Here is a 22,325-nt window from a genome sequence, read left to right as displayed (position 1 = left end):
TTTATTACTATGGATGACATGTGGAGGTAGAAAGGTTACTGATGCACTGGATTGGAAAGATGCTTATGAGCAGAAAGTAAAGAGCAGAAGCAGCACAGCATGGAAGGGGTTACACTAAACACTGGAGTCCTGCAGATGATAGATGAGACGACATGTCAGCGAGTTTGGTTACAGTCTATAATGCTATTTTGCCTGGTAAAATCTGAACACCTTGCCAAAATCTCAGTGGACTCCATTAAGGGCCCGTTCACACTACAGACATGTCAAATCTTTGAGCGGTAAGGCACAGAGAGCAAAGGAACGCGAGGCCTCCCATTGAAAGAGATAGCAGGTGGGATTCGCGGGCAGGGATTCATTTCGGCGATGATTTCATAGTCTGGTGTACAAGGCATCCACTGGCACTTTTTTTAAACCCAATGAAGCCAATGCAGTCTGTGGTGGTCCATTTGTGCACAGTGTGTAAGGCCCCCTTCACACGTCCGTGGCCGTTATCAGGAATCAATGATCAGGAAACCTTAGGCCTTATTCACAAGTTCAGTAATTTTTGTACCAGTTGTGTGACGGAGGCCGAAGAGACCCACCAAAGAGAAGAACAAGAAAAAAGGCCGGGGCGAACTTAGCCCAAGACCCTTCCATAGAACTTTATAATCAACTTAGTAGACCAATGGGTGGCCATGTCATGGCGCTCTATTCTATATCCTTACTACTTGTGTGTTGCGTTTCACAAATGGATGTAAATTTGGAGAAACTAAGCTCAGCACCTTTTCGCTCCCCCATAAAGACCCCCCCCCCCCACCTACTTTTATAAGTATGTAACTTTGGCGGACGGCGGGGCCAGGCTGCTTGTACTTTCTGACACACTTATAGCACATAAGTTTGCTAAGGAAATGACAGCGCGGTTTAAAAACCCAACTTCCTGGAAGCTTTGAAGAAGTAGGTAGGACGAAACTATGCTCCGCTCCGGAGGTTTCATCGCATGGTGCACTTGCAGCACTAAGTCACAGAGGAAGCTGCAAGAGGATTGATAACAAAGGTCTCACAGTACATGAAAATGTTACTTCTCTAAGTTTATTCTGAATTGTTATTAACCTGATGTTAACTGGATGGTGTATATTATAGGGAGAGAGGTACCCCCAGCTTTCAGCACCATGAATTGGGCTCTAAAAGTGCTAATACTTGGATTTCTTCTATGGGACCTAAATCATGTAACCCTGGGTAAGTGCTGTAATGTCATGTGTATTGTAACCGTAGCTCTTACAGTGACTAATGATAGGAAGATTAATATAGAGGTAATATTGGTGGTATATAGAGGTAATATCGGAGGTATTTAGAGGTAACATCGGAATTATATAGAGGTAATATCGGAGTTATATAGAGGTAATATCGGAGGTATATAGAGGTATATACAGGTAATATCGGCAGTATATAGAGGTAATATTGGAGGTATATAGAGAAAATCTTGGAGGTATATAGAGGTAATATCGGAGGTATATAGAGGTAATATCGGAGGTATAGAGGTAATATTGAAGGTACTGTATATACAGGTAATATTAGAAGTATATAGAGGTAATATCAGAGTTATATAGAGGTATATACAGGTAATATCGGCAGTATATAGAGGTAATATTGGAGGTATATAGAGACAATATTGGAGGTATATAGAGGTAATATCGGAGGTATATAGAGGTAATATCGGAGGTATATAGAGGTAATATTGAAGGTACTGTATATACAGGTAATATTAGAAGTATATAGAGGTAATATTGGAGGTATATAGAGGTAATATCAGAGTTATATAGAGGTATATACAGGTAATATCGGCAGTATATAGAGGTAATATTGGAGGTATATAGAGGTAATATTGGAGGTATATAGAGACAATATTGGAGGTATATAGAGGTAATATTGGAGGTATATAGAGACAATATTGGAGGTATATAGAGGTAATATTGGAGGTATATAGAAGTATATAGAGATATGTTGGCTATAGTGGCTGGTTTATTATATAGTTGTGCTTTGTACTATAGATCCAATGTTAGAGGAAACCTATTGTGCACAAATTATAACTTAACAGTTAGAGTCGTCTGGGGGTTCAACTAGTAGAGCTACACACACACACACACACACATATATATATATATATATATATATATATATATCAGGTCCTTTACCATAGATAGCCGTAAACGCCTGGGTGTTGTTCGTGCATATCCAACTCATTGCATGGATTTTAGGGACGATCTGCTAAATTCTTTTCTTGTAGAATATATATATATATATATATATATATATATATATATATTGTATAAAATATACATAAAAATAGAATGATCAATTAATTTATGGATATACACAGAGCAGATGAAACAAAAAAATTCTACTCATCTGAATGGAGTCGTTTTGGCGGCAAACACATTCTACCGTATAGTTGGGCCTGACTTGGTCGGGGGTCTATGATGTTTTGTACACCGTTTTACTCTAAGTGATTGCTGTTCATGGTCTATCTCTGGTGCTATTTTTCAATGGGCTAAAATAACTCAGTACTTTATACCTTTAAGCACTTTGTAAGATCTGTACGTGGTATAGATCAAAGTTTCAAAGCCACCAATGGTCTATACGACCGCTTACTTTTTTTTTAATTTTTAATTTTTTAATTTCTAATGCTCTAATGACTCTCCAAATGCTGCCTGATGGGAGTTGCAGTTTCTTTACACAGTTTGGGGGTTCAGTGTTCGAAGCTAAAGAGTGATCCGGGCAATAATCTAACCAGTAAACCTGACCTGGCAATAAATCAAGTTTTTTTTCCTCTGTGCCTACTTAGCATAGGAAAGTCAAGATCACATAGGCAAATTATCTGGCCATTAGCGCCATATCTATAGATATTTATAGATATGAATGGTGACTACTCAACCACTCCCATCCCGTGACTATGGTGCCTGGTTCTATCCCTGTGCCCTTTTTGCTCTAACCTTGTGCCCATTTGCTCTAACATGGCGCCATTCCTTCAGGACCCCCAGTAGACATGTATCAGATAAGAGTATTACGACCACTTTTCACCTTTAAGTCCCGCCCCAACCAAACTAATAGCATGATAGACCCCTGAAATGCGGCCATGTTACACTATTCGGCATGGTCCTCTTCTGCCTAATGTACACCTATCTCTGAGTATGGCACACATGTTAGAAAGATGTCGTAATCATGGATTCTGACTACAATTCCATATGCAATTTTGCCAACATGTCTTCACACCTCTGTTTATATTATAACGAAAAAGACCGTCCGCCAATACACGGGGAGATAAGCGATACGCGTTCCGAGTCAGATTCTTCATTGAGTCTCGTATATTTTATGCTGGATTAGAACCTTCTCTAGACTTTATATAGAGGGACAGAATGAAGGGAGAAGCGGTGGATCGGGTACAACACTGCTTCTGAGTAATCACTAAGATGTCATAATTTTAATTCTGTCCCATTTTTGTAAGAAAATATCTGTATATAGCGAGAAGCGATAACAAGTAACTTCCCCTAAAAGTAGGGTCTAAGCAGATAAGAAAAGAAGAGAGACAATCTCCCGAGATCTGGAAAATAGGATGTTTGGGATTAAGTACGTACGGAAGCAGGGACACCTGTCAAAGGCCGCAGTCCCTGCTCTTGTGCTGGACACTAGCTAGGCTTTGATGTGTCTCTCTAGCCAATGTAGTTAGGGGAAGATTTATCAAACAAGGTGTAAAGTGAAACTGGCTCAGTTGCCCCTAGCAACCAATCAGATTCCACCTTTCATTCCTTTACAGAATCTATGGAAAATGAAAGGTGGAATCTGATTGGTTGCTAGGGGCAACTGAGCCAGTTTCACTTTACACCTTGTTTGATAAATCTCCCCCTAAGTGTATATACTATCTCCACTCACCTCCACTCAGTGAATCCAAAACTAATCACAAAAAGTTTGGATTTTAATGAATTCTATTTTTTTGTGGATAAAATACTATCAATTCGGTCATCCCTAGATAAAAATAAAGTATCAAATTACAGGTGTGTGCTTAATGTATAATTATTTTTTACATTTATTTATTGAGTGACATCAGTAAGGGGTGACATAATCTCTCTCTGCTGCCACCAGTGGCTGTGTCGGGAACTGCAGGGTTACTTAAAGGGAACCTGTCACCCCCGTGCCGGGGTGACAGGCTCCCGAACCCCGTTAGAGCCCCCTATACTCACCTAATCCCGCCGGGTCCCGCTTCTGGAGGCGGTCGGGTGATGAAGATCTCAGCCGCTGAAGCCCGGCGCGCGCGCTGAGAGATGAGTCCAACGCTCATAGAGAATGACGGAGCGCTGTACTCTCCTGTCATTCTCTATGGGTGTCGGGCTTCAGCGGCTAAGATCTTCATCACCCGACTGCCTCCAGAAGCGTGACCCGGCAGGATTAGGTGAGTATAGGGGGCTCACCTATACTCGGGGGGTGACAGGTTCCCTTTAAGACCTTGTCCTGGCACAGGACAGTTATATATTGGTAGCGCTTCTGCATGCAGATACTGAGCCTCCCCTGATGTCTATATAATACATGCTAGTATTAGACTAGGCATTACACTGGGGAAGCTGTCTGTGTCAGTAAATTGTAGCTGCAGCACAGTGTAGTGGAGGGACTGGTGATTGACAGTTATCATGCTCGCTCTACTATAGGGTGCTGTGGCTGCAGCGCTAATGGCACAGACAGCTTTCCCCCAGTGTAATGTTTATTCTAATACTAACACGTATTATATAGACATTAGGGGAGGCTCAGTATCTGCATGCAGCAGCGCTAGTGGCATGTAACTGTGGCGGGACCAGGGCTTGTGCAGCCCTGCAGTTTCCAACACGTCACCCTACTGCTGCCACTCCATGTAAAAAAAAAAAAATTACATATATATATTCTTTAATTGAATTATATAATTATTTAATTTTATTGAATAAATGTAAATGTAAAATGTCTAAACGCATCTAAAACCTTAATGGAAGAACACACCCTTAACTAGGGCTACACAGCAATTTCTGGTCATGTGACCTGAAACCACCGCCATCGGTGTGAGTGAATGGGGTCGTGCTGTGACCCACAATTGGCTGCGACCCAACATCTTGGATGGATTTCTTGTGACTGTGGGGTTGTGGTCGCGTGTGATATGCAACTTTCGTGACTGTGTGGGTTCCGTTCACGTGGCTAGAAGTAGCTATGTAGCTCTAGCCCTCAAAATCGCTATCTGGCCTTCAATAGCTAGTATTTGCAAGGCCTTTTTATCAGTCAGGCCACTTTATAGTAAAATTGCTTAGTGGACAGTATAAGTAAGTGTACTCACTGTATATACTGACAGTGCTGTCCTGCTCTGTGGTGAGTCTTTCCATAAGATGGCTGACATGGAGGAGCATGTGACCATGCCCCCTCCCCAGTGTCCTCCATAGGCCTATATAGGCTCAGTGGTGGACACTGGGGGTAAGGCATAGTAACATGCTCCTCCATGTCGGCCATTTTATGGACAGACTCACCGTAGAGCAGGACAGCACAGCCTGGAGGAGGGGAGTCTGATTTTAGTTCTATTAGGTACACAGGTTGTTTGCCAAAATAGTAGCATATAGTAGTCTGGTATATGTTTGGATCTGTCTGTCGATATGTCGTGGTTAGTACCAACTAAAAGTGTCCAAGGAAGGACAACCCAGGACAGGGACATGGGGGTCCAAGACTCACTGATGTGTGTGTGGTGTAAGAGCTAGTACGTGTGGTCTAATTCCACAGAACAGCTGCTGAAGAGCAAACTGCTGAAAAACGTTCTGCTGTCTATGATAGAAAGTAGTCAGATCACACTGGACATCGCAGATTGCTGTGTATGGGACCCCAGAGAACGGTCAGTTCCCATATCCACCTCTGTCTATAATGAGAATCTGGAGCATGGAGCAATGGAGGAAGGTGTCTGGTCTGATGGGTCACGTTCTCCATCATGTGGATGGTGAAGTACTTGTGCGTCACTTTCTGTACATGGAGAAGAGATGGCCACAGGATGCACTATGGGAAGAAGACAAGATGGCGGGGGCAGTGTGATGGGCAATGTTCTGCTGGAGACCTTGTGTCCTGGCATCAAGTGGATGTTACTGTGACACCGACCACCTACCTGACCATTGTACACACCAAGTCCCCCCTTCATGGCAGTGGGACCCCTAATGTATGTAATGGATAATGCCCTGGGGGCCGCACTGCAGACATTGTACAGGACAAAGAGATCAAGGTGGTGACTCGGCCTCCAGATTCCCTAGATCTCATCCCATCCATCATCTGTGGGATGTGCTGGAGGAACAAGTCCCATGCATGGAGATCCAGAATCACCTTGGGGCATCTTGGACACATCAGAGATGTTATGAAGTCCAGGCCCTGACCCTAATCTATACAATATTAAGCCTGATGGATGTATATACAATACCAGCGCTGCAGTATATAGTCTCAGTATACCAGTGGAGGTTACTTTAGCTTCAGTAACATTTAATAGAGAGTGACAGCTGGCAGATTCCCTATAAACCTTTCCTTTTGTCAGACACCCAGCCATTGTACGCCCTGTATTATCTTCCATGCGGACATTGTCCCTCTAGTCTCTGCCCCGCTACTGCAAGTCTCTCTCTCTCCTCTTCTCTGTCACTTTCCTCTTCATTGTGACATGAAAAACTCGGGGAAACTTTTATTCTTCCTCCCTCACTTCCATCACAAGCAATGATTGTCTCCTCCACCGTACAGACTGATAGATGTGACTGTGCTCCATTGATGTGGCACTGCCAGCATCAACTCAACTTTCGACGGTGAAAAAAAAAAGTGTTTTTTTTTTTTATTTTAGGTTAAAAACCCTAAGGCCTTTTACCTCTCAAATGTGATTTTCAAGCGTTATGACAGTTCTGAAACAAGGTGGCCTCTTCCATTTCACGCTCGTGTCTGCAATCCCTTATGATGTTTAACCCTTGATATGCTAAAGAGACCTACAGCCCCTCACATCTCATCCACTTATAGAGTTTCTTCTTCTTTAGGATTTTTTTTTAACTTGATCTAATTTTACAAAGTCTGATCACTTTTAACTACCAACACCCACATTTCTGTCGCCCTTCACCCCCGGCTTCCTGTCATGTCACAATCACCTTGTTCTTGCTAAAAAAAAAAACATCACATGCTAAATTGCAGAAGATATGTCTGTATAGGCTCCTAGTATATAACGGGTATACAGGTACATAAGATTTAACAGATTAGATTGCCGTACAAGCAGGTGGATTTCTACAGGCTCCTTTAACATCAATGGGACAGGGGCAGAATTTAGGTTGTACTAGTTTTAGATTTTTTTTCTGTTTTTTTTTATAGGTTCTTTATACGAATAGTATTCTTTTTTTCTTATATCCTTCGGAGCCCCATAGAAGTCAAAGGGGTAGATTTATCAAACTGGTGTAAAGTAGAATCGTCTTAGTTGCCCCTAGCAACCAATCAGATTCCACCTTTCATTTTCCAAAGAGTCTGTGAGGAATGAAAGGTGGAATCTGATTGGTTGCTAGGGGCGACTGAGACAAATCTACTTTATACCATGTTTGATAAATCTCCCCCAAAGAGTTTAATTTAACAAGATTTTTTTAAATAGATTATATGGGTTTCTTAAATTTTCTACGTTTTTTTCCAACAGCCAAATAGTTAAAAGAAAAAGTAAGTTCTTAAAAAAAAGTATATTCTTAAATTAACTATTCTTTAAAATAGTAGAACAAATCCAAAACAGAATAAAAAATATAATAAATTGTAAAAAAGAAAAAAAAAAGAACCGCACTACTCATTCATATAGTGCAATTTCCAGAGAGCAGTGACCAGTCCATCCAGATGACTAGTTGCCGCCCCTCTCCCACCTCGATATACAGCTACGTCAATTCTTTCGGCGGAACGGGGAATCAGCCGGCCTATAGAATAGTGTCTATGGAGCCGTTGGAAAGGCGCGCAGCCGTGAGCGTGTAAAGGCGATGGAATTCCGCAGAATTTATCTGCGAGAATTCCGTAGTCTGAACTCGCCCTAAGGCTGCTAGGAAACCATGCATACAGTCTATGGCCTATGGCTGTATCCATGTTTTCCAGGACTCCCTAGGGCTGCATTCAACTTCTAAATGTTCGGGTTCGTAGAGCGTTGCCAGACCCTAACACTTTAACAGGTCTCCTCAACACTATTCACTGTTCTTGGTATGTAAATATTCAGGATAGCATTTGTGTTTTGTTTTTGTTTTTTACTTTGCTTTTTTATGAGTATATAAGAGTATGAGACTTCTGTCAGATATGGGAATCATGTGAGTATTTGTTTTGTGTACCTGTTCTATTTCTTGAATGGGATTGATTTACAGAAGGCTGCAGTACCGGATATGGCCACTACAAATATACGGTGCTGTGAAGAGGTGGCAATGCTCACCTGTGCGCCATGATCCCTTCAGTCAATTGATCGTTGGGCGCATCAATAGTAAAGCTATTAAAAAAGTTAAATTATTAGACCTCACTGATACTAAACATTCATTTTACAGTGCGAGAACAGTAGTTGGTAGAATACCGATGTCGATATCATTGTCGTGGTTAGTATATCATAGTTTCTTTGGACATGCTGGTATTTCCTACACCCCTTAGTTGCCATTTTCAATAAAAGGGTTGTTTGAGGGCTATACCGAATGTAAAATCTAAGGGGGTTGGGTAAGAATATTTCCACAGTATGCAGGAGGTGGCCACAACATTTGTCTGGTCGGTATCTGGGTGTGTAAACTCAACGTCATCTATGGTCCTGACCACTCCCAGTCTATAAGAATTTTTTTTAACATTGAGATTGCCTTATGGGAACTAAACCCCGCCGATGGCCATGTGATTTTTCCAGTAACACTGATGACATCACATGACCATTACTGGCCATCGGATGTGGGCGTGGTTTCACCCACTAGTGGCAACCGCAATGTTAGAATACGCTCTGAGAAGTCACTACAATCTCTCTGCAGTAAAATAGAGAAGTGAAAAAGTTTTTATTAATTAAGCGTATTCATCTTGAGAAAGGAAGTTGTAAGTGAGAAGTCGGACTGCACCAATGTTACTTTATTCACTGTGTATACATAGTGCAGCATGGTCAAATGATATGGTTTATATAACCTCATTTATATATGGTTTAGCGTGGTCACATTATCCTATATTCTCCAGTGTACAGGAGGAGGGAGCTCAGTTTTTGATACTTTCTGTAGGACACTTACCCTATTAACAGTAGTGCACATCTGCTACCAATAGTACACAGGCTCTGTTTACCATATAAGTGATTACATTGCAGTTACATCCAGTTACTCACAGGGAGCATCTTCTCTGATCAGAGTTGCTCACTTTACCTTACCTTTTCCATCTGGCCCGGTCATCATGAGGGCTTCTCCTGGCCAAAACTAGTCCCTGCAGAATCTGCCGACAAACATTTTAGACTCTTTGCTCCAGCACCATCTTCACTTCTATACAAACTTCCCATCTGTATTGCTCCACACTGTAACAGTGCTCATTTTACGGCCCCTTTAGCATACCCCTGTAGGTAAATAACCCATTAGTTAGCCTCCTAGTAGATAGTATGCCCTAGTTTTGGTTACCCCCCTGTAGGTAATAACCCTGGTGGTTAATCCCCAGTATGTAGTAGTAGTATCCCCCAATGTAGTAGGCATCCCACTATAGGTAATCTTCTTAGTTATCCCCCAGCAGATAACATCCCCAGGTTCTGCATCTCCCCTGTTACTTAGCCCCCTCCCCCCATGCAGGCATTCCCGTTACTTAGCCCCTCTTCCCGCTATGAAGTCACCTCCTCTGGCATTTAGCTTCTCCCCCCCTACGTAGTCATCTTCCCTGGTATTTAGCCCCCTTGTAGGTGTCCCACTGTTACTCGCTCCTTTCAGTCCCATTTAGGTACCCCCACTTATATTCAGCCCCTCCCCTCTGGTGTAGGCATCTCCCATGGTATTCCCCCCCACCCCCACTGTATAGATTGGCAGTCAGCATAAAGCTGACAGGTATAATGCATTGATTCTAATGGACCTGTGTCATAGACACTAGAGCTTCACCCCGACCGGTGCCCGTGAGTAGAAGGGCGCCATACACAGGAAAGGACTGCGGCACCAGATTCCCCGCGCCGACACCTTTCTATCCATGGGCAAATCTTAAAGTTACTCTGTACCCACAATCTGACCCCCCCCCCCCCCAAACCGCTTGTACCTTCGGGTAGCTGCTTTTAATCCAAGATCTGTCCTGGGGTCCGTTCGGCAGGTGATGCAGTTATTGTCCTAAAAACAACTTGCAGCCCTGTGTCAAATTGGCATGGCCTAGAGTGTCTATGCCATAGGCCTGCACCGCCTCTCCATCCCTCCCTCCTCACCATTATGAAAGCCCCTGGGCAGCATTTTTCCTATTCATCACCTGTCTGAAGACTGCACAGATGCCTTAACGATCCAGCCCATGTGCAGTGTTCACACAGGTGATGAATAGGAGAAATCCTGCCTGGGGCTTTCCTTATGGTGAAGAGGGAGGGGAGAAGGGACAGAGAGGCGGTGCAACTCTAATGCACAGACACTCTAGGCCACACCAATTTGACACAGAGCTGCAAGCTTAAAAGTTGTTTTATAGGACAATAACTGCATCACCTGATGAATGGACCCCAGGACAGATCTTGGATTAAAAACAGCTATCTAAAGGTACAAGCGGTTTTGGTGGGCACAGAGTTTTTTTTGTGGGTACAGAGTCACTTTAAAGCAAATGTATCTGATGGTACATTCGCTTTAAAGAGGTTGTCCAGAAAAATATGGCCGCTTTCTTCCAGAAACATTTCCACCCCTGTCCTCAGGTCGGGTGGTGCTGTTTTTGCTAAAAAGTAGCTATATTTTTTCTAATCCTGAATAACCCCTTTAACTCTCACGATGTATATCCTTCTGTACTGTGGAGCTAAATAGTTATACTATGTGAATAGTTACAGATTTGATCTCAACACTAAAGTACCAGTGTCCTGGGGTCATAGAGAGGTGTGTGCCTATATGGGCCCATGGTGTTGGGCTATCAGGGTGCTATTCTGGATGCCAAATTATATAAATCTGTAATACAAGAGACAGAGACAATGGGGAGAATTTATCAATGCATATTTGAAGTCTTCTGGTGTGGATAATTGTAATATCACACAGCCTGAGGACAGGGGTGGCCCTGTTTGGGGGTTTTTGCAAGAAATTTTTTAATCCTTTAATACATTTGGCTCAACTTGCTCCAGTGCTGTTTGCCTTAAAGGGATTTTCCAGAAACAGAAAGGCACAATTAATTTCTTCTAAAAACAATGTCCCCCGTGTCCTTAGGTTGTATGTGGTATTACAGCTTGGAAATAGGAAAGGGGTGGCGCTGTTTGTGGAAGAAAGTGGCCATGTTTATCTAATCCTGGATAACTCCTTTAAGAAATGTGGGAAATGTCAGTCTGATGTGGGAAATGTCAGTTTTAGAATACACGATATTGCCCAGACCATTTTGTAGGGTTTTTTAGGTAAAAAAAAAAGCAAAAAAAAACCCCCAAAAACAAAAAAGGAAGTACATTTTCACAAGAAGTTTTCAGTTTTTTATCTTTTTTTTCCACAACAAAAAACACACAATTATTTCATCATGCTTTTGTACAAACTTTTCTAATTGATAAGGATTAGTACTGGTGACTCTGACTCTGACGCATGTTCCTAAAGCAGTTCTGCAGAAATCAACATTTCCTCCATTTTTGACTGGTAGACAGCAGAGGGGATGGGTTTTAAGTAGTTAAAAAAAAATTTAAATTTTGGTGGAATTTTGGTTTTGCAGCAGCTGCAGGGCCTAAGGATCCCCATCCTTAAAGTGTTTTCTTGTGCTTTAAAAAAAATGAATGCAATGCTAGGGCCATGGGAAAAAAAAGAAACTATACTTACTGTATCCCTGTTCCCCTGCAGCTCCTGTTCTTCTACTTCTGGCCTCCACCACTTGTCTCTTTATAATGTAGTTTCTTTATGTTTTTTTTTTTTATTTTTTATTTTTTTACCATGGAGTCAGCATGGCATTATTTATTTATTTTTAAGCAAGAGAATACCCCTTTAGCACCCATTGTTTCCTGTTTTAGACAGTGCAGGAGGGGGAGGATCCTGCTGCAGACACTTGATTGTGAGGAGGAAGAGGGGAGATATTAGGTAATTAAAGGGGTTTTCCATAAAGAGGAAACTCTTCACAGTTGGAGGTAGATTAAAATGAAAGAACTTACTAATATACATGTTTGGTAATAGAGTTCTTCTGTCAGATGTTATCTCACCCCCACAAGCAGGAAGTCCTGTATCTTCTCTTTTTACACAGTGGTGCGGTCTCAGTGTGCACAGTGCCAGGAGAACCTCCCCCCTCTGAGAAGACCCATCACACTTAACATCCCATAAGCTTCACCTATATTGGCACCAGCTCACAATTTAACCGTTAGAAAAGGGTAGGCCCAACCCTCCCATTGATTTCAACGGGGCTGGCCAACTGTCTAATGTTTAGGGGGGGTCTAGTATATTAACCCCTTCATGACTGGGCCAACTTTCATTTTTCATTTCATTTTTTCCTCCTCGTGTTTAAAAAGCCGTAGTGCTTTCCTTTTTTTTTCAGCTAAAGACCCATAGGCAACTTATATATTTTTTATTTTAGTCCTTTAAACATTTTTTAACTATAATTAAGAAATAATAAATGTGTTTTAAAATTGCTCTATTCTGACTCTATAATGGTTTTATTTTGTGGTCTGTGAATCTGTGGGAGGGATTTTTTTTTGTGTGTGCGTTGATCTTTAGTTTTATTCTGTACCACACCTTTTTGATCACTTTTTCTTCAGTTTTTTTTCTGCATGTGATGAATCAAAAAATTATCAATTTTACACTTTGCCAGGTTTTTGCACTTACACTGTTTGGCGTGCAAGATCGGGTATGTGATAATTTCATAGTTCGGGCAATGTCATGTGCCGCAATACTAAATATTTTTATTTGTAGACCTGTGATAGATATATATATATATATATATATATATATATATATATATATATATATTGGTTATGTTATGTTATTTGGAAAATAGGAAGGGGGAATTTAAAGTTTTATTTATATAAAAAAAAAATCTTGAAGCAGGGATCCTGTGACCCAGCGCTTTTGGGGGCACGGGGGGAGTTAAGTAGCACTTGCTTATTATGTTCCACTGTGCCCGCTTGCAAGTTATTCTCCCTGGATTTCTCCTTTAAGGCCATTTAAGTGCCACAGTTTTTACAGCAGCATCAAAATGGCTAAATGACTAACACGGACAATCAGTGGCGGCCCCAACCCATTATAGAGAGGGGTTACATTGTGAGCCCTCTCTATACCCCCTTACCGGCACCACAAAACAGCTGTACATTGTGGTGCGGATAGGGGTTATCCAGGCATGGAAAAACATGGCCGCTTTCTTCCAGAACCAGCACCACTCTTATCTTCAGTTCAGGTGGTGTATTACAGCTCAGTTCTATTGAAGTGAATGAAGCTGAATTGTAATTGCACACAAAACCTGAAGACAAGGGTGGTGCTGTTTTCCAAAAAAGGAGCCATGCTTTATCCTGGATAACCCATTTAAGGCCCTTTTATATGGGGCAACAATTGTTCCCAATAAAAAAGGAATGAAAGGGCTGAGATTTCTTTCCAGTCTGATTTGGCAAACCTGTAGTGCCCCCACTGCCACGTAACTGTCCTCACAAAGTACCGTATTTTCCGGCATATAAGACGACTTTTTAACCCCGAAAAATCTTCTTAGGAGTCGCGGGTCGTCTTATACGCCGAGTATGGCCGCCCCATATGGTGAGGGAGCTCAAAAATGGCCGCATCCCCACCGTATGGGGCGACCACTATAAAATAAACAAACAGTTAACTATCCTGGGGCCTGTTCCGTGCTTCCAGAAGCCTCCTGGCCCGTTCCCGGCGCAGGTAGTGTGCCGTACACTGACTGCGCCGGGATCCACAAAGCTGGGAGAGCTTCGGAAGAAGGACAGAGGCTTCGGGTACTTCCGGGGAACAGGCCCCAGGTGAGTTTACTGTTTGTTTTTTTAAATTTAGCTGCAGTTAACTCCTGCCTTACCACAGCAGGGCTGTGGTCAGGCAGGGGTTAAAATATTCCGGCGTATAAGGCGAAGCCCTGACAATCTTCTTAAAAGTCATCTTAAATCGCCTTATACGCCAGGAAAATATGGTATGTACCAGAGGGATTTTTTAAAGACTGGATTGAGTGCCCAGTCCATTGAATGGGGGAGATTTATCAAACATGATGTAAAGTGAAACTGGCCCAGTTGCCCCTAGCAACCAATCAGATTCCATCTTTCATTCCTCACAGACTCTTTGGAAAATGAAAGGTGGAATCTGATTGGTTGCTAGGGGCGACTGGGACAGTTTCACTTTACACCATGTTTGATGAAACTCTCCCAATGAGTAGATGATAGGCTACATACGACATGGCAACTTATCTCTAGGCTGCACATTGTATAGTAATAGAGACAAAACAAATCCTAAATAAAATCCCAAAAAGTTTGGTTACTAATGAATCGTGCCAAATCGACTTACTCATCTTTAGTGTTGAGCGAAGTTGCCGAACGTTTGGCCGAACCTGAATGCCCGCCTTTTGACTCCTGGTGGCTGGAGAAGTTGGATGCAGAGTGTTTGGCAAGCTGGCTCGCCACTACTCATCTCTAAATCCTTGTCGAGTGATTGAACGACTAATAGAAATTCTCCTGTTTGGCATTGATCGCCTCTTTTACGCTGATATGAGAATCATTGCTGTCGGCAGTACGTCCCCTGGTGTAAACAGGCAGCTGCTTGTTGTTTGTTATAGAGGAAGGAGAGGCATGGCTGTACGGAGAGCAGCACACAATTATTGTAACTGATGAATGTTGTCTTGTAAGTCTAAGCGACTTGCTATATAGTTGATAAAAGGTTCTTATGGGCAATTTATCTGTGTAAAAGGACTCTTAAAGGGGTTATCTGGGGAGCAGAAAAGGTCCATGTTTCCCTCCCTGGTACCCCACTTCCTTCCCCTGGCCACTATGGAAGTAAGGGGCCTATTCCACGGAGCGATAATCGGCCGAATCGGTGAAACCATGCCTGCACACAATATCCAATAGGTAGCATTGATAACATTGGGCAGGTATTAAACATTGCGTGCAGACATGGTTTCACCCGCATGCAATACTCTTTACATGGACCCATCCCCCTTTTATCTTGGAATGTATACTTCCAAAACGGCCAGGCAAAAGAAGTACGGCACCTGGAAGCAAAACAAGTAAGACCTTTTCTTCTCCCTGGATAACCCCTTTAAAGATTCCATATGTATTAGATATGCATTGACTGAACGGTAGACATCAGCAGGAATAAGCAATCTTCTAATATGTAGCGGAGTTTCCTGACAATAGATGTTAGGTTGGGCATACCTTGTTGGTATTTTGGTTATATAGAAAATAATAGTTATACTTACCTCTCCAGGCTCCCCCTGATGTCCTTCTTCCTGTTAGCCACTGACTGCAGCCATTGCTGACACTTCTGAACACTGTCTGCAGTGACAACTGCTCAGCCAATCACGTGTTGTGGCCATGTCCCATCTCAGTCAGTGATTGGATAAGCAGCCTGTCCCTGCCGAGATGGTTTCAGCAGTGTCAGCGACAGCTGTGGTAAGCGGGGAACAAGCAGCAGGTCATCGGGGGAGTGTGGAGAGGTAAGTATAACTTTATTATTTTCTATACTCTTTCATCAGCCACCAAACGTGCATCACCCGTCAGCTTTTCGGATGATCTGTTTTTTATTATATGAGGGATGTTTGCCTTTATTGGCCCGATATGACAGATAGTCGCTCCAATGGTTTCAATGAGAACTGTTTAATGCTTCACAAGGAAACACTAGCGTCTGGTTCCCCACACATGATAGTCCCAGAATTTTGACATCCTGTCATCAGCTTATTGCTGGTGGACTATTTCAGACCATAGCAACCCTGTTTTTAACCACCCCCCCAACCAGAACTGACAAGGGAGGGGAATCCTGCCGGGGGGTGTTCCTAATGACGAGGGGGGCGGGGGGGAGGAACGGAGAGGCAGTGCTACTTTTAGGGTGTTCACACCTACAGGATCCGCAGCGGATTTTCATGCTGCGAGTTTGCAGCGAAATCAGCTACGGATCCTGTACTGTGGATCCGCTGAAAAAAAAGGAAAAAAAGGAAAAAAAAAGGAAAAAAAGGAAAAAAACTGTGGATCCGCTGCCTGCATGGGACCCGGCCCCTTAGACCCCTGCGCCACCACCAGCCACCTGCAGCTTACAGCCCTGGCCCCCTTAAACCCCCGCACACCTGATCGCCGCCACCTCGATCGTCGCCCCGGCCCCACCGCACGCCCGATCGCTGCCCCGGCCCCGAGCATACATCACCTGCTCTGGCCGTGGCTGTGTGATGCTCCCAGCGAGGGGGGCCAGGAGCGTCACACAGCCACGGCCCGAGCAGGTGATGTATGCTCGGGGCCGGGGCTGCGATCGGGAGTGGGGAGGGCGGGGCTCCGATTGGGGGGGGGGGGGCGTTGCGCCAATCGCGCGTGCGGGGGTTTAAGGGGGCTGGGGCTGCAAGCTGCGGGTGGCCGGTGGCGGCACAGGGGTTAAAGGGGTCGGGTCCCATGCAGGCAGTGGATGCGCTGCGTGCATGGGACCCATTGAGCTTCACAGTACAGGATCTGCACCTGATTTCCCTGCAAACTCGCAGCATGAAAATCCGCTGTGGATCCTGTAGGTGTGAACGCACCCTAAAAGTTGTTTTTTAGGACAACTACAGCACCTGCTGTACGGACCCCAGAAGAGATCTTGGATTAAAAGCAGCTATCCGACTATAAAGGGGTTTGGGGGGCAGATTGTGGGTACAGAGTCACTTTAAGGCTAATAAAAAGCACAGAGAGCATAGAAAGATATATTTTTTTGATAACTTTGGAAACCACCCGCTTTAGTCTTAACACTTTAATAAATATCAGAGTTCACATTAGCTTCTACACATATACGTTCTCATAGTAAAGTGAAACTAACAATGCAAAAACACACTTGCAAAATGGGAACAAGAATTTGCAAGATAGCACTGGTCTCTAATTCCTCTTTGCTGTTACAAAGAATTGAACGTAGAAAACCGAGATATACACACACATACATACATACACACACACACACATAGATACATATACACACACATACACACACACACATACATGTGTACACACATACATACATACACACACACACACACACACACACACATACACACACACATAGATACACACACATACATACACATACATACATACACACACACACACACACTTACATACATAGATAAAGGATAGAAAATTATAATATGGAGGACATGGAAGCCACAAGATCACAGATGTTACAAGTAACTATGGTTATGGCTATGGTTTTTCCATCAAAGCAAAGGAAGAAGAGAGGGCATGATACAGGTTTTTTTTTTAACAGTACACTTAATAATGTATATAATTATTTTTTCAACTGGTTTTGGAAGACATACAGATTTGTAAATTACTTCTATTTAAAAAAAACTTTAAGTCTTCCAGTACTTATCAGCTGCTGTATGTCCTGCAGGAAGTGGTGTATTCTTTCCAGTCTGACAAAGTGCTCTCTGTTGCCACCTCTGTCCATGTCAGGAACTGTCCATGGCAGTAGCAATTCCCCGTAGAAAAATTCTCCTGCTCTGGACAGTTTATGACATGGACAGAGGTGGCAGCAGAAAGCGATGTGTCTGACACAGGAAAGAATACACTACGTCATGATTTTTTTTTTTAACTAATAGGCCGTCATTGTTGTGGTCTGGTACTGAACAGATGATAATTTCATACACATAAAGCAAAACCACTTTTTCAGTATTGGGTCAGGTTGTACATTAATGTTACACCATCCAAAACTCCCGTCCCCAGTTGTGATACAGTTTGACAATGTTCTCTTCCATCACTCTCTACCATAGCAGCACGAGCTTTGTGGCTACATGGTTGGACCAAGTTACGGACAGGAAGATAGTAGAGGCAATGACAGCTGGTGACATCCATAGTACCACCATGAAAGACTGGCTCCACTGATAATCATTAGAAGTGGCGGGCCTACCGGGGGCGGATTGGCAATTTGGGGGCAGGGAACTTCTCCAAACGGCCTTATGGGACAGAGCACCACACTAAAGCTGCATAGAAACGGTGCTGAGGATGAAGGCAGGAGATCAGGCGGCCGGGGCTGCGGGCGGGCGGCTGGAGCGAGCATATACTTTACCTGATCCCGACTCCGGCTTGCTGAAGACACCGGGAACTGCCGAAGCAAGCCGGAGCCGGGTGCAGGTAAAGTATATGCTCCGGCGGCCGGGGGGTTGACGGGGCGGGCTGGGGACAAACTCGCGGCAGGGATGTATATCCCTGCTGCGATTTTGTCTGCCATTGAAAGAATAGGGCTGGGATCCGCAGCGAGTCTCGCTGCAAATACACAGAGAGAGGACTCGCTGCAGGTCCGGCAAGTGGGTTTGTACCCTATAGGTGATATATAACCTACAGGTTAGATGATCAAGAGCATGGCAGGCCTCCAGCTGTAGGAACTACAATTCCCATCAAGCCTGGACAGCCAAAACCAAAGCATGATGGGAATTGTAGCTGTACAACAGCTAGAGGGCTTCCTGTTTGACACCTGTGATCAAGAGCATATCAAAGATTTTCACATTATACTTCTGCATAGACATTTTATATGTTGTTTTTATAGGTGTCGTCATGTTGAGGTTTATGCATAGTGATTGATGCATTACCAGTCTTCTGCATACAATGCTTGTGTTCGCCTTTTATATACATGATGTTAAAGGGGTACTCTTTTTTCTTTTCTTTCAAATCAACTGGTTTCAGGAAGTTAAATTGAGTTGTAATTTATTTCCTTTTAAAAATCTCCAGTCTTCCAGTACTTACCAGCTGCCGTATGTCCTACAGGAAGTGGCGGATTATTTCCAGTCTGACACAAAGCCCTTTGCTGCCACCTCTGCCCATGTCAGGAACTGTGCAGAGCAGGAGAAGTCTCCCAGGGGGGCTTCTAGTATATGTGTAAAAGTAAAAATAAAAGTGTTGTTTTTAATAAAAAGCCCTCTCCCCTAATAAAAGTTTGAATCACCCCCCTTTTCCCATGTTATAAATAAAAATAAATAAATAAATGAACATGTTTGGTATCGCCGCGTGCATATTCGCCCAAACTATTAATTAATCACATTCCTGATCTCGCACGGTAAACGGCGTAAGCGCCAAAAAATCCCAAGGTGCCAAATTGCGCATTTTTGGTCGCATCAAATCCAGAAAAATTGTAATAAAAAGCGATCCAAAAGTCGCATATGTGCAATCAAGGTACCGATAGAAAGAAGACATCATGGCGCAAAAAATGACACAGCCCCATAGACCAAAGGATAAAAGCGCTATAAGCCTGGGAATGGAGCGATTTTAAGGAACAAATATTTGTTAACAATGGTTTGAATTTTTTACAGGCCATCAGATACAATGAAAGTTATACATGTTATATATCGTTGTAATCGTAACGACTTGAGGAACATATATAACAAGTCAGTTTTACCCCAGAGCGAACGGCGTAAAAACACGAAATCCCCCCAAATAAAAGAAAGTGGTATTTTTCCAATTTCACCACACTTTGAATTTTTTTCTGGTTTCGCAGTGTACTTTATGAAAAATTTAGCCTGTCATTGCAAAGTACAATTAGTGGCGCAAAAAAATCAGGGCTCATGTGGGTTTCTAGGTGAAAAAATGCAACTGCTATGGCCTTTTAAGCACAAGGAGGAAAAAATGAAAACGCTGAAATTGGCCCCGTCCTTAAGGGTTAAATGAGCCATAGTAGTGTTGGTGACTACTAGTGGATAAGGGTCCTAAAAGTTTACAAAACTATATAAAATGTTAAATTAAAAGAAAAAAAATGTATGTTGTATGTTGAAGTCATATCGTACAGAAAATGGTGAAATCTTATACAGAACGTGAGAAGATATATAGCAAGAAGCGAGCGCTTCCTGTGCATGCAGAAATGGAGAAGTAAAGTTTCCCCACACCCTGTCTAGTTCTTACACCTCTCTTTCACGATTCATTTAGAAACTTCACTGCGCCGAGATCTCAGGGCCGCGCCGCTCTCCCCGGGTGGGCTCTAGATGAAATAACACGACTTAGCTGCAAATAGGATTCGGCAAAGTATAAAAAGACAGAAGCAGCAGGAATTTGGGACGTCTGAATTTGTCTTTGTGCAAGTTAATGTCTGTGATCATCGTGACATGGGAGATCTGATAGGAGGAAATATAATGCAGTGGCAGCAGAGTATACGAATAGAGCAAAGTAAAAATGGCTGCCAGATGGTGTGATAGGACGGAGAAGGGGGTATAGTTGTCATTTTGTGGTTTGTATAATAGATAGGGAAATATATAAAGCTCAGAGCTGCAGACAAGGGCAGACAGCTGATATAATACATATATAATACATGATATCCCTTTGCTGATGGCTGTTGGTAAAGTTATAAAATTATGTTTTTCCTGTAAGCTCAGCAGAGGCCGGGCTGAGCTGCAGCATGCAAGCCTCCTTCCTCCTCCACTTCCTCCTTCTTGGCTTGCATCATCGTGCAGCAGTGATTTGCAGTCTCTACAACACTCACCATATAGTTACCTGATGTTGTAAAAATTAAAGGGGTATTCCCATTCTACAGGATCCACACCTATTTCAAGATAAAAGACCTAGGCTTAGATTTATCAAACTGGTGTAAAGTAGGACAGGGTCAGTTGCCCCTAGCAACCAATCAGATTCCACTTTTCATTCCTGGCAGATTCTCTGGAAAATGAAAGGTGGAATCTGATTGGTTGCTAGGGGCAACTGAGCCAGTTTCACTTTACACCATGTTTGATAAATCTCCCCAATTGTGTCTACTCATCATGCGCAAGTGGCTGGTTTAAAGGGGAACTCCAGGTAGAGGTAAAAAAAAATACACCTGCTGCTGAAGCATATAGCATTACTTACCTATCTATCCCAGTTTTGAAACTAACAAAATACCTATTTGTTTTGGGGGTCTTTGTTCTGTATTGTGTGGCTGTACTTCCTGATTGAGCAGTTGTACTCAGTACTACAGGTTCCAGAATGCAATGCTTTCCCTCAGCTGTTCATCAGAGTTCCCCACCCTGCCCATTCCCCACCCAAATATGTTGCAGAACATCTAGGCAGTGTTCACACATTGCAGTTTCATTGTGTTACTGAATTAATTGCAGTACTTTATCATTTCATTGTGGTCCCACCCACACAGCACGCTGTATTCTCTACCTGTAACACCACACAGCACACTGTATTCTCTACATGTAACACCACACAGCACTGTATTCTCTACCTGTAACACCACACAGCGCTGTATTCTCTACTGTAACACCACACAGCGCTGTATTCTCTACCTGTAACACCACACAGCACACTGTATTCTCTACCTGTAACACCACACAGCGCTGTATTCTCTACCTGTAACACCACACAGCACCCTGTATTCTCTACCTGTAACACCACACAGCACGCTGTATTCTCTACCTGTAACACCACACAGCACACTGTATTCTCTACCTGTAACACCACACAGCACACTGTATTCTCTACCTGTAACACCACACAGCACACTGTATTCTCTACCTGTAACACCACACAGCATGCTGCACTCTCTACCTGTAACACCACACAGCATGCTGTATTCTCTACCTGTAACACCACACAGCGCACTGTTACTATCTGTAACCTCAAGCAGCACGCTGTATTCTCTACCTGTAACACCACACAGCACGCTGTATTCTCTACCTGTAACACCACACAGCACGCTGTATTCTCTACCTGTAACACCACACAGCACGCTGTATTCTCTACCTGTAACACCACACAGCACGTTGTATTCTCTACCTGTAACACCACACAGCACGCTGTATTCTCTACCTGTAACACCACACAGCATGCTGTATTCTCTACCTGTAACACCACACAGCACCCTGTATTCTCTACATGTAACACCACACAGCGCTGTATTCTCTACCTGTAACACCACACAGCACGCTGTATTCTCTACCTGTAACACCACACAGCACGCTGTACTCTCTACCTGTAACACCACACAGCACGCTGTATTCTCTACCTGTAACACCACACAGCACGCTGTATTCTCTACCTGTAACACCACACAGCACACTGTATTCTCTACCTGTAACACCACACAGCACCCTGTATT

General features: G+C 43.2%; 1 protein-coding gene across 1 annotated transcript in view; it reads left to right on the top strand.

Annotated features, from left to right (window-relative positions):
* Positions 1-970: 970 nt before the first annotated feature.
* PTPRC (protein tyrosine phosphatase receptor type C) overlaps positions 971-22,325 on the top strand; it is a 106,802-nt gene continuing 85,447 nt past the window's right edge. The window contains exons 1-2 of the mRNA XM_069967498.1: positions 971-1,033; positions 1,120-1,215. Coding sequence (XP_069823599.1) covers positions 1,149-1,215 — 67 coding nt within the window. The 5' untranslated portion in view covers positions 971-1,033; positions 1,120-1,148. The remainder of the gene's footprint in view (positions 1,034-1,119; positions 1,216-22,325) is intronic.

The sequence above is a fragment of the Dendropsophus ebraccatus genome, chromosome 4 (assembly GCF_027789765.1).
Source record: "Dendropsophus ebraccatus isolate aDenEbr1 chromosome 4, aDenEbr1.pat, whole genome shotgun sequence".
NCBI lineage: Eukaryota > Metazoa > Chordata > Amphibia > Anura > Hylidae > Dendropsophus > Dendropsophus ebraccatus.
The sequence above is the reverse complement of the archived record's forward strand: the minus strand, read 5'-3'. Positions and strand labels throughout refer to the sequence as shown.